The 16,281-nt window shown below is 34.1% G+C and overlaps 2 protein-coding genes across 6 annotated transcripts; both read left to right on the forward strand.

Annotated features, from left to right (window-relative positions):
• The first annotated feature begins 6,697 nt into the window (after window positions 1–6,697).
• On the forward strand, window positions 6,698–8,446 carry LOC142505691 (cis-prenyltransferase 4, chloroplastic-like). Of its 3 annotated transcripts, none has more exons than XM_075618772.1 (3): window positions 6,698–7,215; window positions 7,297–7,364; window positions 7,893–8,446. In XM_075618772.1, the coding sequence occupies exons 1-3, from the start codon at window positions 6,775–6,777 to the stop codon at window positions 8,341–8,343; spliced, it is 960 nt and encodes a 319-aa protein (XP_075474887.1). In that variant the 5' UTR covers window positions 6,698–6,774; the 3' UTR covers window positions 8,344–8,446. The 3 variants fall into 3 exon arrangements, with proteins under 3 accessions (XP_075474887.1, XP_075474889.1, XP_075474888.1); XM_075618774.1 differs by having other exon boundaries at window positions 6,698–7,164; XM_075618773.1 differs by having other exon boundaries at window positions 6,699–7,203.
• Window positions 8,447–14,048: 5,602 nt separating this feature from the next.
• LOC142505710 (cis-prenyltransferase 4, chloroplastic-like) lies at window positions 14,049–15,796 on the forward strand. 3 transcript variants are annotated; one of them, XM_075618799.1, is made up of 3 exons: window positions 14,049–14,566; window positions 14,648–14,715; window positions 15,243–15,796. In XM_075618799.1, exons 1-3 carry the CDS (start codon window positions 14,126–14,128, stop codon window positions 15,691–15,693), a joined length of 960 nt encoding a protein of 319 aa, XP_075474914.1. In that variant the 5' UTR covers window positions 14,049–14,125; the 3' UTR covers window positions 15,694–15,796. The 3 variants fall into 3 exon arrangements, with proteins under 3 accessions (XP_075474914.1, XP_075474916.1, XP_075474915.1); XM_075618801.1 differs by having other exon boundaries at window positions 14,049–14,515; XM_075618800.1 differs by having other exon boundaries at window positions 14,050–14,554.
• Window positions 15,797–16,281: the final 485 nt, after the last annotated feature.

Raw genomic sequence — 16,281 nt, forward strand, 5'->3', positions numbered from 1 at the left:
TGTGTGTTAACAAAACATTTATTTTATACACCGATATCTCAATCTCAATGTCATGTATGCCACATCAATCGACAAATAAGGCATATAGACACATAATCTCATTCCAATCAATCAAATCATTCCGACATATATCATATAATACAGATACCTTTCGTATGTTACCCGGTCGCAACATACCTCAATTCTTCGTTTCCCGTTAATGTAGCCTGAAGATATTGATATTACACTTTATCTACATCAATAACATACTCATTCCAATCAATAACATACTCCAAAATCATTAATATGAGTTTCAAATATCATTTGAAACTTCAAAAATTCATATCAAATTAAATTCATATCATAATTCAATTCCGACTTTGAATATAAGTTTCTTGTCGGTTATTCTACTACATATCAGAAATTCAACTTCAAATACATGCTATTCCAGCATTTTGATATTTAGAGCTGCTGGAACTTGAAGAAAATTACCTCAGTCAGAAGCCCTCGACGCGACAATCACAAATATATAATTTGTTTCGCGTTTAGACAGCGTTTCGAAGTTGATTTGGACGAAAAAAAATCGAAATCTCTCAAATTCCCTCGAAATTGTTGAAATTAACTGACGGAGGAAGGAAAGAGAAGAATTTATTCTTATCCCACCGCCTCTCGCGCTCGGGCGGTCACAAACTACCGCTCGGGCACGGCATGTTCTGTCCGAGAACATTATTTACATCAAATGTATAATCACATATCAAATTCCTGAATTATCGATAATCATATAGGATTTACGATAATACGATACACGGTCCTTACAATCGGCATCAAAAAATCCTACTAGATTTGAGTTGATGTCATGAGTATACCATAAACCTAAGTCAATTGTTCCGGCTATGTATCGTAGGATACGTTTTACGGCTCTTAAGTGAGAAATCTTATGATTAGATTGGTATCTAGCACACAAGCAAACACTAAACATTAAGTTTGGGCGGCTAGCAGTCAAGTACAGGAGACTTCCTATGATGCTGCGGTAAAGGGTGTTGTCAACATCTTCGGCCGCAACATCTTTAGATAATTTTTCATTTGAGCCGAGAGGTGTCTTCATGTGCTTGGTGTTTTCATTTGCGAATTTCGTAACTAGATTCTTAGCATAATTACTTTGACACAAGAAGATGCCATCATGCATTTGTTTGATTCACATACCAAGAAAGAAGTGTAATTCACTAACCATGCTCATTTCAAATGTAGTAGACATACATTCAACAGTCATTAGCATGTTTTTGGGATGAGAAACCAAAAATGATATCATCGACATAGATTTGACATATAAGAATCTCACCTTTTGATTTTTGAATAAAGAGCGTTTTATCTACCTCACCTCGTTTAAATCCAATGTCAAGTAGGTAATCAGTCAGTCTGCCATACCAAGCACGTGGTGCTTGCTTCAAACCATAGAGAGCCTTTTTCAAATTGTACACATGATTCGGATTGTGTGGATCTTCGTATCCTTTAGGCTTTCTAACATGTACTTCCTCACTCAAGAAATCATTCAAAAAGGCACTTTTTACATCCATTTGAAACAATTTTATTTTCATGTTGCATGCAATGGCTAGCAAAAGTCAGATTGACTCAATGCAGGCAACAGGAGCAAAGGTCTCATCAAAATCAACCCCTTCAACCTGTGCGTACCCTTGAGCAACCAACCTTGCTTTGTTTCGAATGATGTTTCCTAATTCATCAGTTTTATTTTTAAAAACCCACTTTGTTCCAATTATATTGCCATGGTCAGGAGGTGGAACTAAATCCCAAACATCATTCCGAACGAACTCTTCAAGCTCAGCATGCATAGCACTAATCCAAAATTCATCTTTTAAGGCTTCTACAACATTTTTTGGTTCAATTTGAGATACAAAACATGAAAATCTAACCTGTGAGTACATGGTACTCATGCATACTAGTCCAACCATCTTGCGGTAGTCAAATTTCTATTTTTTTCAAGTTTGAACTTCTCCTTGCACACTTCCAATTATCTGTGATGATGGATGATTTTTCTGGATCTTGGTAGGTATATTCAGTCCACCATCTACTGTGTCATCCTCACTGTTTGCTCCGTCCTCAGCTTCGGTGACTTCAGTGTCACGTGTTGTGTTAGATGTTGCAACATCTGGGGCAACATCTGCATTTTCCTGTGGAATTGGATTATCCAGAAGGTCTTCAACGTCATCCTCAGTAGTTTTCTTCTTGAGGCCTGCACAGTCATCAAAAACAACATTAATGGATTCCATAATAGTCCTATTTCTTAAATTAAACATGTGATAAGCTCGACTATTTGTGGCATATCCCAAAAACAAACACTTATCACTCTTTGATTCAAACTTTGCAAGTTGATCCCTGTCATTCAAAGTGTAACAAACACAGCCAAAAACATGAAAGTATTTAAGATTAGGCTTCTTTCCCATGATGATTTTATAAGAAGTCATGGTTGAACCACTTCTTAAATAGACCCTATTCGAAATATGACATGCGGTATTAAGAGCTTCTGCCCAAAAACGCTTTGAGATATTCTTTGAGGCTAGCATCACCCTGGCCATTTCTTGCAAAGTCCTGTTCTTACGTTCGGCAAATCCATTTTGTTGTGGGGTTTTTGGTGCTGAAAATTCATGTGAGATCCCCTTCTTGTCACAAAATGATGAGAGTAAAGAGTTTTCAAATTCCTTACCATGATCAGTTCTGATCCTTCTCACCTTTAAATTATGGAAGTTTGTGATTCTTGTGACTAATTGTATAAACACACCAAAAGTGTCTGATTTCTCCCTAATGAAACTTACCCATGAATATCGTGAGAAATCATCAACACACCAAAAGTGTCTGATTTCTCCCTAATGAAACTTACCCATGAATATCGTGAGAAATCATCAACACACACAAAAGAATACTTCTTACCTCCAAGGCTTTCTACTTCCATAGGACCCATAAGATCCATGTGTAGCAATTCCAGACAGCATGTTGTCCCAGATGTTGGCAACATTGGGTGCGACACGCGAGTCTGTTTCCCTTTTTGACAATCTCCGCACATATATGGTATTCCAGATGAAAGATTAGGCATACCTCTTACTGCATCGTACTTACTCAAGTTCTTCAAGGTTTTGAAATTTGCATGTCCGAGTTTTTGATGCCAAATGTCAAGTTCGGTAATTTGCACATGCTTGCATGACAGTTCTTCACTTATTTTATGGCAATTATCCGATGATCTTGTTTCTGTCATAATGCACATGTTAGCTTCATCAAAAACTTCACAATTATGTTTATCAAACTTAACAAGCAAATTATCATCACACAATTGGCTTATGCTTACAAAATTTGAATTTAATCCTTCAACATGAAGCACATTGTGGAGCTTTGGCAGTCCTTCAACATTCAAAGTCCCCTTTCCAACAATTTTTTGTTTAGCTCCCCCTCCATAGGTTACTCTACCACAATTTTGTTCAACATAATCGATGAGATGTTCTCTTGAATCTGTCATGTGGCGTGAGCTTCCACTATCAAAGTACCAATGACCTGCAATGTTGGTTTTTAATGAAGTATAGACAACATTACAGTGAGTTTTTACCTTTGGTACCCAAATTTTTCTTACTGTAGGTCGATGGTGAGAGGTGTTGCGGGAAATGATGGGCAACATTCGGGGCAACATTCGACTCGACTTTTGGTTCATGCGGTCATCCCTGAGTTTAAAACAGTAGGGCCTGATATGACCAGGCTTAAAGCAGTAATGACATACATACCTGTGTTTTCTTTTCCTAGGAACGGGTGCAGCAGGTTGTCTTTTTGGTGAAGAGCTTTTGATCGGCGGCTTGGATTGTGGTTGTGTGGATGTATCATCTTTTCCCTTCACAAAGATAGTCGACTTGGATGATTCACCAATCTCAAACACACTGTCTTTGAAGCCTAAGCCTTTTTTATCATCTCTTCCCATCAAAATTATGGAATCAAGCTTGGATGTGCTCGAATTGAATTTGGATAATGTTTTAGTTGTCTTTTGAAGCTCTTTTTTAGTCTTACCCAGTTCTAAGTCCTTTTTGCTCAGAATTACTTCAAGTTTGGTAACCACGACTTTTAGATTGGAGTTTTTCTTCATAAGAGTTGAGTTAAGCTTGTTTCTTTTGGTCCAATCCTCAAACAACTCTTCATAAAGCTTTTAAACACTCTCAAGAGTCATCTCTTCATCATCAGCTTCCAATTCATCATCTACACTCGAATTTCCAGAAGCTGTAGATTTTAAACAAATTGATTTTTCGCAGATGTTGCGGCCAGGAGTGGCAACACCTAGGGCAACACCTAAAGGATTTACTTGCAACCAGCGTTTTTCTTCATTCCTTGGTCGAAACTGTTGTTGGACATGAGGTTTAGGAGCTGGTGGTCGAAGTGCTGCGTTTGCCAGTGATGTGTCCATTTAAATATTTCTGTCAAACAAAACAAAAACTAGAATCAACACTTAGTATATCAAGAGTAGGCTCTGATACCACTTGATAGGAATCGTATTGTTCGACAGATACCACAAAATAATAAGAATATCAGAATAGGATATAAAATAGTAAATTTATGTTTTATCAGAATTAAATATTGTGTCAAATATTACAACATTTAAGACAACATGCAGCGGAATATGAAAGTTTGTAATACAAATTCACTTTAAAGAAATAAATGGACGGGATTAAATTTATACTTGTGCGGTGCCTTATGGCAAAAATTAATCACTAGAAAATCAAACCGATTACAAAAACCTATCACTAGTTATTAAGACTAAAATCAATTTACTCAACACGTTGACAAAATAAACGCTTTCTAAAACAAATAAACAGAATAAAAACTTAATCAAGAAAGAAAAAACGTGAGTCAAAAGTTAAGGCAACAAATCGATCTTCAGCCAACTTCGTCACGGATGTTGTCTGTAGATGTTGCCAACATTCAAGGAAACACGCGATTTCTGCACTGTTCAAAACAGCAGCGTCTTTGTAGGGTGTTTTTCATTGAGAACTACGATATGCAACGTGCACAAGATATGCAACAGGAAAACTTTCAAGCACAGAGTGAAAAACACGATAGCAATAAATCGAAGAAGCCGCCCACGAAAAATATTCCACGAAAAACTCCACTACTAAAACTCCTCCACTAAAACTCTCTGAATTTCTCTTCGTCTCTCTCAATTCTCTCTCTCTCTTTTCTTTTGAATCTTCATCTCTTATATTTATTATTCACTTCATCTCACAAGGAAATCTACAAAATAAATAAATAAAGAGTTAAATCAATAATATCATATCTTCAAGATCTTTATCATAAATATAATATCTAGAAAAGGCAAACCCAATATTCCACATAATCTATCAATAGGAAATTAAATTTAAGGAAGATATTATATCACAATAAAATCTTAACATAATTATATAGAAAGGCAAAATCATAATTAAATGTTATGCTCAATCAAATCAACAAGAAAAAGATAATATTAGGGAAATCAATTTAATATAAAAATTATATTTCCCTTCACAATCAATATTCAAATGATTTTAATTGACTATATCCAAAATCACAAAGAATTGTGATCCGGACTAATTAAATACACTAGAACCATTGGGATCACACAATTACATATTGTGGTCTATGCGAAAGGAAAATTAAAAGATTGAGAATTCCATATTATTAAGTATCGGTATTGCTTGGCTCGTGGATAGGATGATGTATAATATAAAGATAATAAATCAACATACTTGGATAAGATAATATTGCATAACACTAATCTTTATAATATTTGAGTCAAACATTGGACAAAACAAAGATGATTAATAGATTTTTTGAATTGCATAAAAATCTAGTTGAATTTTTATTAGGAAAGTATTCTTGGAAATTATTAAAGTCCAAAAATGTGAATATTGACATGGGTATTAATAATACGCTTGCGAAGAAAAAAAATTGATTTATTTGGAAGTTTACGATCTAAAATTACGGATTATGGGAACATACTTGATTAACATTTGTTAAGATATATGTAATTATAATTTAAATTCTATAAAATATTTAATTTTAATACATACTAATATTTATTAACTGAGAGTAGCCTAAAAAGCTGTTTTAAACTTCGTTTGGACAAATACTTATAAAACATTTGTGTAAAAGTATTTTTTTACAAAACTTTAATTTAAAATTTTAATTTTTTTTTGAGAATAAATATGTGTTTGAACAATTATTCTATAAAAATGTTTCTACAATTAAAAAATAATATGTTTTCATTTTCAGTATTGCTTTCGTTTCCAAAAATTTCAAATTTCATCTCACAATTATTCTTTCAAAACTTTACTTAGATAATATATTGTTTAAAATATTTTTCAAAATTTTTTTATATCCAATTAAACGCAAACTTAATTTATTTTTTTTCCAATTATAAAATACGGAAAACGTTTTTAAAGTACTTGTCTACTTTGTTATGCCCATTCCGTGAAAACATGTAAACTCATGCTTCCTTCTCTAATTTGTTATGGCCATTCACATGCTTTTGGACTGTCATCTTGCTTTATAACTAGCATTTATCGTGAAGGAAATCAGGTGGGATGGATTAGCTTGACAAGCACACAACCATAGATAATTAAAGTTTTTTATGTACAAATTATTCCTTAACATATAATGATCTCTATTACACTGCATATTCCTCGTGTTTTTTTTTTTTTTTTTGGGTGAAGAGCTAGGTACATATTCCTATATGCAGAGCGAGTGAAGTGCCTCAAGAAATAATCCGAACAAGCAATGGCGGCAATGCTATCTTTCCAAATCCATCCCTCGACTCTCAAACATCAGCGCTTCCCTCACGTGCCGCTCAACAAACTCTCTCCAAATACGTGTTGTCCTTTGTTTTCCTCCGTTTCTAAAGCTACCAACCTGAGTGGGCCGCGGGGAAACGGCGTGCTAGTGAATTGCTTGCCGCCTGTTGATAATCATGCAGATGAAGACCCAGGTTCAGTCCCACCGGATCTCCGGAAGGACTCCATGCCAAGCCACGTGGCGGTGATTATGGACGGGAACCGGAGGTGGGCACAGAGGAGGGGTTTGCCATCTGTGTGGGGTTACGAGGCGGGGGCTCAGGCTTTCCGGACAGTTGTTGATTTGTGTTGCAAGTGGAGGATCACGGTTCTAACGGTCTTTGCTTTCTCATCCGACAATTGGACTCGTCCAAAAGTTCAACATTTAGTAATCTTTACTTCATTCTTAGAAAATGAAAGCTCTTGTTTGTTTGTTTCACTTTATTTTGTGTTTTCCACTTAACTGTAGGTGGAGATAGATTTCATCATGGAATTGTTAGAGAGAGCATTGAGAGATGAATTGCAACAACTTATGAGGTATTAAGTTAAAATTGCTTCCCAGTAATCCTATTAAAGTACTGTTTCCAAACTTCTAACCAATTAAATGTTTGAAAATACGTACGGAATAATTGTTGTTTTATGTGAATAAGGAAATTTAAGTGACGCATTCGCGTTTTGCGCTTCAATGAGTCTACCATATATGAGTGCAAGATTGATCAAAATTCACCTTCTTTGAACAATTATTTTTTTATTGTTTAGCTTGAATTCTGGCAGGTTACTTTTGAAGCAATTGCGTTGCCAAGATTTTCCTTCTTTTTTACTATGCTGTATGAATGGTGCTTATGTTTGATGATTTAATTTATTATCTATCAGTTGATCTCAACTCTAAATCGTTTCGGAATCATCGCCTTTCTGATCAAAACCCCGTCTTTTTGAATATTCGCAGATCGTCATTTATTTTTTTGATCGCTTTTTGTCATGGCGATATGTTCATAACTAGATCGTATCTGTCGGCATATATATATATATAATGTAGTTTTTCTTTTACTTGATTGTTCTGACCAGAAAGAAGATCCGTGTTTCCCTCATCGGGGACTGCACTAGACTTCCGAAACACCTTCAAGTGTTGCTAAAGGAAGCGGAGGAAACTACGAAGAACAACTCGCAGCTTCACCTCGTTTTTGCTCTTAATTACAGTGGTCAAAACGATATCTTGCAAGCTTGCCAAAACATGGCACTGAAAGTAAAAGACGGTCTCATTGAACCAGAAGACATCAACAAGTTTTTGCTGGAAAAGGAACTCGAAACAAATTGTACTGAGTTTCCAAACCCTGATCTGCTGATTCGGACTAGTGGTGAACTTAGGATCAGTAATTTCTTCTTGTGGCAGCTGGCTTACACTGAACTATATTTTGCAAATTCGCTCTGGCCCGATTTCGGTGAAGATGAGTTCGTAGAGGCTTTGAGTTCCTTTCAGCAAAGGCAGAGACGATATGGTGGTAGATCAGGTTCTTGAATTGTACCGAGTTGGATAATAAATGGAGTACATGAGATTCTGTAGCTTGTTTTGTTTTTCAATAAAAGATAATATCCCATGTGTGATAAATATTGAGAATAAATTTCGGTTAATATAAATATTTTAACTATGTTACATAAAACATTATTATATACAACCGACATGTAAAAATAACCAAAAAACATTTAACACCAAAATAATTTTATTGCGTTCGAATGGACACTGGTAACATACAATTGAACAATACAAATCTCTATATATATTAGATTGACATATTTATTGAAAATATATCGATCACAAATAATATCAAGTGATTTATCAATATATTGCAGGAACGATGATCACACATAATATCAAGTAATTTATCAATAAATTGCAGGAACAATTTTGAATATACATACATTAGATATATATATATATATATATCTATATATATGTGTGTGTGTGTGTGTGTGTATGTATATGTATACATATATGTGTGTGTATATGTATATGTATATGTATATGAAAGTGAGAATTTATATATTTTGTATACATATAAGTACTTAAGTTATAAATTTATAAGATATAATAGTCAAAATGATCTTGTAAGTTTGCTCTATTTGTGTTTTGGACTTGTAAGTATTCATTTTGGATTTAATTGATTCTGTAAGTTAGGTTGTGTTTGGCTTTTATTCTTTTTTTAATGAAGACGTTACGTGACGCCGAACACTTTATAAGCAATTATTGGTGTCACATCATCATTTTTCTGACGTCTCCTCATAACTCCAGCAAAAAATGACTAAAAGTAAAAAATACGTATTGTGATCTATGCGAAGGTGTATCCCCGCAGAATAGTCGATTAAATGAATTTGAATCCAAACTAACATATACTTGAATAATTGGGATCACACACACATATTGTGATCTACGCGAACAAAACAGGATAATTAAATTCAAGAATTTGAATATAGAGATTGAGAACTTGACATGATTAAAGTGTCCAAGAGTATAATAATGATCATGAACTAATTTTGAGTTGTATAAATATCTAGTTGAATTTTTATGTTAAGAAAGTTTTATTTGAAAAAAGTCCAAAACTGAGAAGATCGACATAGGTATCAGTATAGTACGACTTGTCAAGAAATAAATTTGATTTATTTTTTTATCTAAAATTTACGGATTATGAGATATTTAAACGTATATGATTATTTAATTTGAGTTATGTTAGGATCGGGAAAGAATTTAGGGGGGCGTGAATGAACTCTTTCAAATTTTCTCGTGTAAAATGTTGGTTTCGACTGTTTTTAGGCGGTTGAGACAATTCTTCTCAAACGGTTGGAAATAGGTACCACTATTTAGTGCGGAAGACGGTTAATAATTTCCAATATAAACTTGAACACGTTAACAAGCTTATTCAACAATTAGAAACAAAGAAAATTCTTGCGATAAGTAAAGTGACACAAGATTTGTATAGATGTTCGGAGAATGCATACTCCTACGTTACCCCTTCTTCTTTCTTAGGAAGGTTTCCACTAAAAGACTTTGGCTCTACAAAATTTTTGCAACAGTCCACTCTAATCAGGACTTATCACTCTGCCTGTTTTGAACTCTTAGTGATCACTTTACACTTCTGGATTTTAAGAACACTTAGTTCACTAGATACTGAGACTAAATCAAATAACCAAAAGGTTACTGATATGAACAATCAGTTTGTTTTGAGTAGCACGAAATTGATCCATAGAAGATCGAATGTAATGACGTTTAAAGCGTGCTGAAAGAGCGATAAAGTATGAATGCTTTTGATAGCGCTCTGAGATCTTTGTGTATGCTAGCAACGAGATTTTTAGCTGTAGATCGAGAGGTAGTCTAAGCTAGCACATTCCTCCGTTAATATATACGATCTTCTTAACGGTCGGAAAGGATGCATCAACGTTAACCTAATCCCTTGAACAGATGTGTTGCTGTCATCTTTATGTGTATTAAATGATCTTTCATATAAGCATTTAATGTTCCTTTTGCTCAGCGTAGTTCTGAAGCGCTTTTCCTGAGGAGTTCCTTTTATGGTAACTGTCTTCTTTCATCAGAACTTGAAGTCTATAATTGGTCTACCTTTTCTTGGATAAAGATATAAATGCAGATCATTCTTGGAACTGATGAATGTATACGTTGACTTCAAGGCGGTGCAATACTTTGAATGTATTAAGCCGGTCAGAGAATATCTTTGAGTAATAAATGGTTCTCTTTAATGATCCAGTTCTGAGGATCATTTAAGTCCAAGCTGAATCTGCTAACGGTCTGAATTATGCGGTTGAGACTTCTTTGAGCTTTAGCCGGTTAGGAAGATATTCCAGCTGATGAGCCGAGCGGTTGAACTGATGCATATCTCATATAAAGATCGCAGCTGTTTTCGAGCTGTCTTGTTTTTGTCATACACCAAAATTCTGGGGAATAATATTTTCTTAACAATTTCCCCATTTTTGGTGATGACAAACCTAGCTGTAGGGCTATGAAACATAATAATTTTGACGAAAATATATGAGAGCGAAATTATTGTATTTTATTAAGTGAATGAAATTACAATATTCAAAGTAACCAACTGTTGTAAGAAAATAGGCAACTAGTGTTTCTTTGGACCTTTTACTTTGTTCCACTGCTTTTAGTCGTCTTTCTTTTCTTTCAGCTCAGTGGCAACATTCGACTCGACTTTTGGTTCATGCGGTCATCCCTGAGTTTAAAACAGTAGGGCCTGATATGACCAGGCTTAAAGCAGTAATGACATACATACCTGTGTTTTCTTTTCCTAGGAACGGGTGCAGCAGGTTGTCTTTTTGGTGAAGAGCTTTTGATCGGCGGCTTGGATTGTGGTTGTGTGGATGTATCATCTTTTCCCTTCACAAAGATAGTCGACTTGGATGATTCACCAATCTCAAACACACTGTCTTTGAAGCCTAAGCCTTTTTTATCATCTCTTCCCATAAAATTATGGAATCAAGCTTGGATGTGCTCGAATTGAATTTGGATAATGTTTTAGTTGTCTTTTGAAGCTCTTTTTTAGTCTTACCCAGTTCTAAGTCCTTTTTGCTCAGAATTACTTCAAGTTTGGCAACCACGACTTTTAGATTGGTGTTTTCCTTCATAAGAGTTGAGTTAAGCTTGTTTCTTTTGGTCCAATCCTCAAACAACTCTTCATAAAGCTTTTAAACACTCTCAAGAGTCATCTCTTCATCATCAGCTTCCAATTCATCATCAACACTCGAATTTCCAGAAGCTGTAGATTTTAAACAAACTGATTTTTCGCAGATGTTGCGGCCAGGAGTGGCAACACCTAGGGCAACACCTAAAGGATTTACTTGCAACCAGCGTTTTTCTTCATTCCTTGGTCGAAACTGTTGTTGGACATGAGGTTTAGGAGCTGGTGGTCGAAGTGCTGCGTTTGCCAGTGATGTGTCCATTTAAATATTTCTGTCAAACAAAACAAAAACTAGAATCAACACTTAGTATATCAAGAGTAGGCTCTGATACCACTTGATAGGAATCGTATTGTTCGACAGATACCACAAAATAATAAGAATATCAGAATAGGATATAAAATAGTAAATTTGTGTTTTATCAGAATTAAATATTGTGTCAAATATTACAACATTTAAGACAACATGCAGCGGAATATGAAAGTTTGTAATACAAATTCACTTTAAAGAAATAAATGGACGGGATTAAATTTATACTTGTGCGGTGCCTTATGGCAAAAATTAATCACTAGAAAATCAAACCGATTACAAAAACCTATCACTAGTTATTAAGACTAAAATCAATTTACTCAACACGTTGACAAAATAAACGCTTTCTAAAACAAATAAACAGAATAAAAACTTAATCAAGAAAGAAAAAACGTGAGTCAAAAGTTAAGGCAACAAAACGATCTTCAGCCAACTTCGTCACGGATGTTGTCTGTAGATGTTGCCAACATTCAAGGAAACACGCGATTTCTGCACTGTTCAAAACAGCAGCGTCTTTGTAGGGTGTTTTTCATTGAGAACTACGATATGCAACGTGCACAAGATATGCAACAGGAAAACTTTCAAGCACAGAGTGAAAAACACGATAGCAATAAATCGAAGAAGCCGCCCACGAAAAATATTCCACGAAAAACTCCACTACTAAAACTCCTCCACTAAAACTCTCTGAATTTCTCTTCGTCTCTCTCAATTCTCTCTCTCTCTCTTTTCTTTTGAATCTTCATCTCTTATATTTATAATTCACTTCATATCACAAGGAAATCTACAAAATAAATAAATAAAGAGTTAAATCAATAATATCATATCTTCAAGATCTTTATCATAAATATAATATCTAGAAAAGGCAAACCCAATATTCCACATAATCTATCAATAGGAAATTAAATTTAAGGAAGATATTATATCACAATAAAATCTTAACATAATTATATAGAAAGGCAAAATCATAATTAAATGTTATGCTCAATCAAATCAACAAGGAAAAGATAATATTAGGGAAATCAATTTAATATGAAAATTATATTTCCCTTCACAATCAATATTCAAATGATTTTAATTGACTATATCCAAAATCACAAAGAATTATGATCCGGACTAATTAAATACACTAGAACCATTGGGATCACACAATTACATATTGTGGTCTATGCGAAAGGAAAATTAAAAGATTGAGAATTCCATATTATTAAGTATCGGTATTGCTTGGCTCGTGGATAAGATGATGTATAATATAAAGATAATAAATCAACATACTTGGATAAGATAATATTGCATAACACTAATCTTTATAATACTTGAGTCAAACATTGGACAAAACAAAGATGATTAATAGATTTTTTGAATTGCATAAAAATCTAGTTGAATTTTTATTAGGAAAGTATTCTTGGAAATTATTAAAGTCCAAAAATGTGAATATTGACATGGGTATTAATAATACGCTTGCGAAGAAAAAAAAATTGATTTATTTTGAAGTTTACGATCTAAAATTACGGATTATGGGAACATACTTGATTAACATTTGTTAAGATATATGTAATTATAATTTAAATTCTATAAAATATTTAATTTTAATACATACTAATATTTATTAACTGAGAGTAGCCTAAAAAGCTGTTTTAAACTTCGTTTGGACAAATACTTATAAAACATTTGTGTAAAAGTATTTTTTTACAAAACTTTAATTTAAAATTTTAATTTTTTTTTGAGATTAAATATGTGTTTGAACAATTATTCTATAAAAATGTTTCTACAATTAAAAAATAATATGTTTTCATTTTCAGTATTGCTTTCGTTTCCAAAAATTTCAAATTTCATCTCACAATTATTCTTTCAAAACTTTACTTAGATAATATATTGTTTAAAATATTTTTCAAAATTTTTTTATATCCAATTAAACGCAAACTTAATTTATTTTTTTTCCAATTATAAAATACGGAAAACGTTTTTAAAGTACTTGTCTACTTTGTTATGCCCATTCCGTGAAAACATGTAAACTCATGCTTCCTTCTCTAATTTGTTATGGCCATTCACATGCTTTTGGACTGTCATCTTGCTTTATAACTAGCATTTATCGTGAAGGAAATCAGGTGGGATGGATTAGCTTGACAAGCACACAACCATAGATAATTAAAGTTTTTTATGTACAAATTATTCCTTAACATATAATGATCTCTATTACACTGCATATTCCTCGTGTTTTTTTTTTTTTTTTTGGGTGAAGAGCTAGGTACATATTCCTATATGCAGAGCGAGTGAAGTGCCTCAAGAAATAATCCGAACAAGCAATGGCGGCAATGCTATCTTTCCAAATCCATCCCTCGACTCTCAAACATCAGCGCTTCCCTCACGTGCCGCTCAACAAACTCTCTCCAAATACGTGTTGTCCTTTGTTTTCCTCCGTTTCTAAAGCTACCAACCTGAGTGGGCCGCGGGGAAACGGCGTGCTAGTGAATTGCTTGCCGCCTGTTGATAATCATGCAGATGAAGACCCAGGTTCAGTCCCACCGGATCTCCGGAAGGACTCCATGCCAAGCCACGTGGCGGTGATTATGGACGGGAACCGGAGGTGGGCACAGAGGAGGGGTTTGCCATCTGTGTGGGGTTACGAGGCGGGGGCTCAGGCTTTCCGGACAGTTGTTGATTTGTGTTGCAAGTGGAGGATCACGGTTCTAACGGTCTTTGCTTTCTCATCCGACAATTGGACTCGTCCAAAAGTTCAACATTTAGTAATCTTTACTTCATTCTTAGAAAATGAAAGCTCTTGTTTGTTTGTTTCACTTTATTTTGTGTTTTCCACTTAACTGTAGGTGGAGATAGATTTCATCATGGAATTGTTAGAGAGAGCATTGAGAGATGAATTGCAACAACTTATGAGGTATTAAGTTAAAATTGCTTCCCAGTAATCCTATTAAAGTACTGTTTCCAAACTTCTAACCAATTAAATGTTTGAAAATACGTACGGAATAATTGTTGTTTTATGTGAATAAGGAAATTTAAGTGACGCATTCGCGTTTTGCGCTTCAATGAGTCTACCATATATGAGTGCAAGATTGATCAAAATTCACCTTCTTTGAACAATTATTTTTTTATTGTTTAGCTTGAATTCTGGCAGGTTACTTTTGAAGCAATTGCGTTGCCAAGATTTTCCTTCTTTTTTACTATGCTGTATGAATGGTGCTTATGTTTGATGATTTAATTTATTATCTATCAGTTGATCTCAACTCTAAATCGTTTCGGAATCATCGCCTTTCTGATCAAAACCCCGTCTTTTTGAATATTCGCAGATCGTCATTTATTTTTTTATCGCTTTTTGTCATGGCGATATGTTCATAACTAGATCGTATCTGTCGGCATATATATATATATAATGCAGTTTTTCTTTTACTTGATTGTTCTGACCAGAAAGAAGATCCGTGTTTCCCTCATCGGGGACTGCACTAGACTTCCGAAACACCTTCAAGTGTTGCTAAAGGAAGCGGAGGAAACTACGAAGAACAACTCGCAGCTTCACCTCGTTTTTGCTCTTAATTACAGTGGTCAAAACGATATCTTGCAAGCTTGCCAAAACATGGCACTGAAAGTAAAAGACGGTCTCATTGAACCAGAAGACATCAACAAGTTTTTGCTGGAAAAGGAACTCGAAACAAATTGTACTGAGTTTCCAAACCCTGATCTGCTGATTCGGACTAGTGGTGAACTTAGGATCAGTAATTTCTTCTTGTGGCAGCTGGCTTACACTGAACTATATTTTGCAAATTCGCTCTGGCCCGATTTCGGTGAAGATGAGTTCGTAGAGGCTTTGAGTTCCTTTCAGCAAAGGCAGAGACGATATGGTGGTAGATCAGGTTCTTGAATTGTACCGAGTTGGATAATAAATGGAGTACATGAGATTCTGTAGCTTGTTTTGTTTTTCAATAAAAGATAATATCCCATGTGTGATAAATATTGAGAATAAATTTCGGTTAATATAAATATTTTAACTATGTTACATAAAACATTATTATATACAACCGACATGTAAAAATAACCAAAAAACATTTAACACCAAAATAATTTTATTGCGTTCGAATGGACACTGGTAACATACAATTGAACAATACAAATCTCTATATATATTAGATTGACATATTTATTGAAAATATATCGATCACAAATAATATCAAGTGATTTATCAATATATTGCAGGAACGATGATCACACATAATATCAAGTAATTTATCAATAAATTGCAGGAACAATTTTGAATATACATACATTAGATATATATATATATATATCTATATATATGTGTGTGTGTGTGTGTGTGTATGTATATGTATACATATATGTGTGTGTATATGTATATGTATATGTATATGAAAGTGAGAATTTATATATTTTGTATACATATAAGTACTTAAGTTATAAATTTATAAGATATAATAGTCAAAATGATCTTGTA

Source organism: Primulina tabacum, chromosome 10 (genome assembly GCF_025594145.1).
Source record: "Primulina tabacum isolate GXHZ01 chromosome 10, ASM2559414v2, whole genome shotgun sequence".
Taxonomy (NCBI): domain Eukaryota; kingdom Viridiplantae; phylum Streptophyta; class Magnoliopsida; order Lamiales; family Gesneriaceae; genus Primulina; species Primulina tabacum.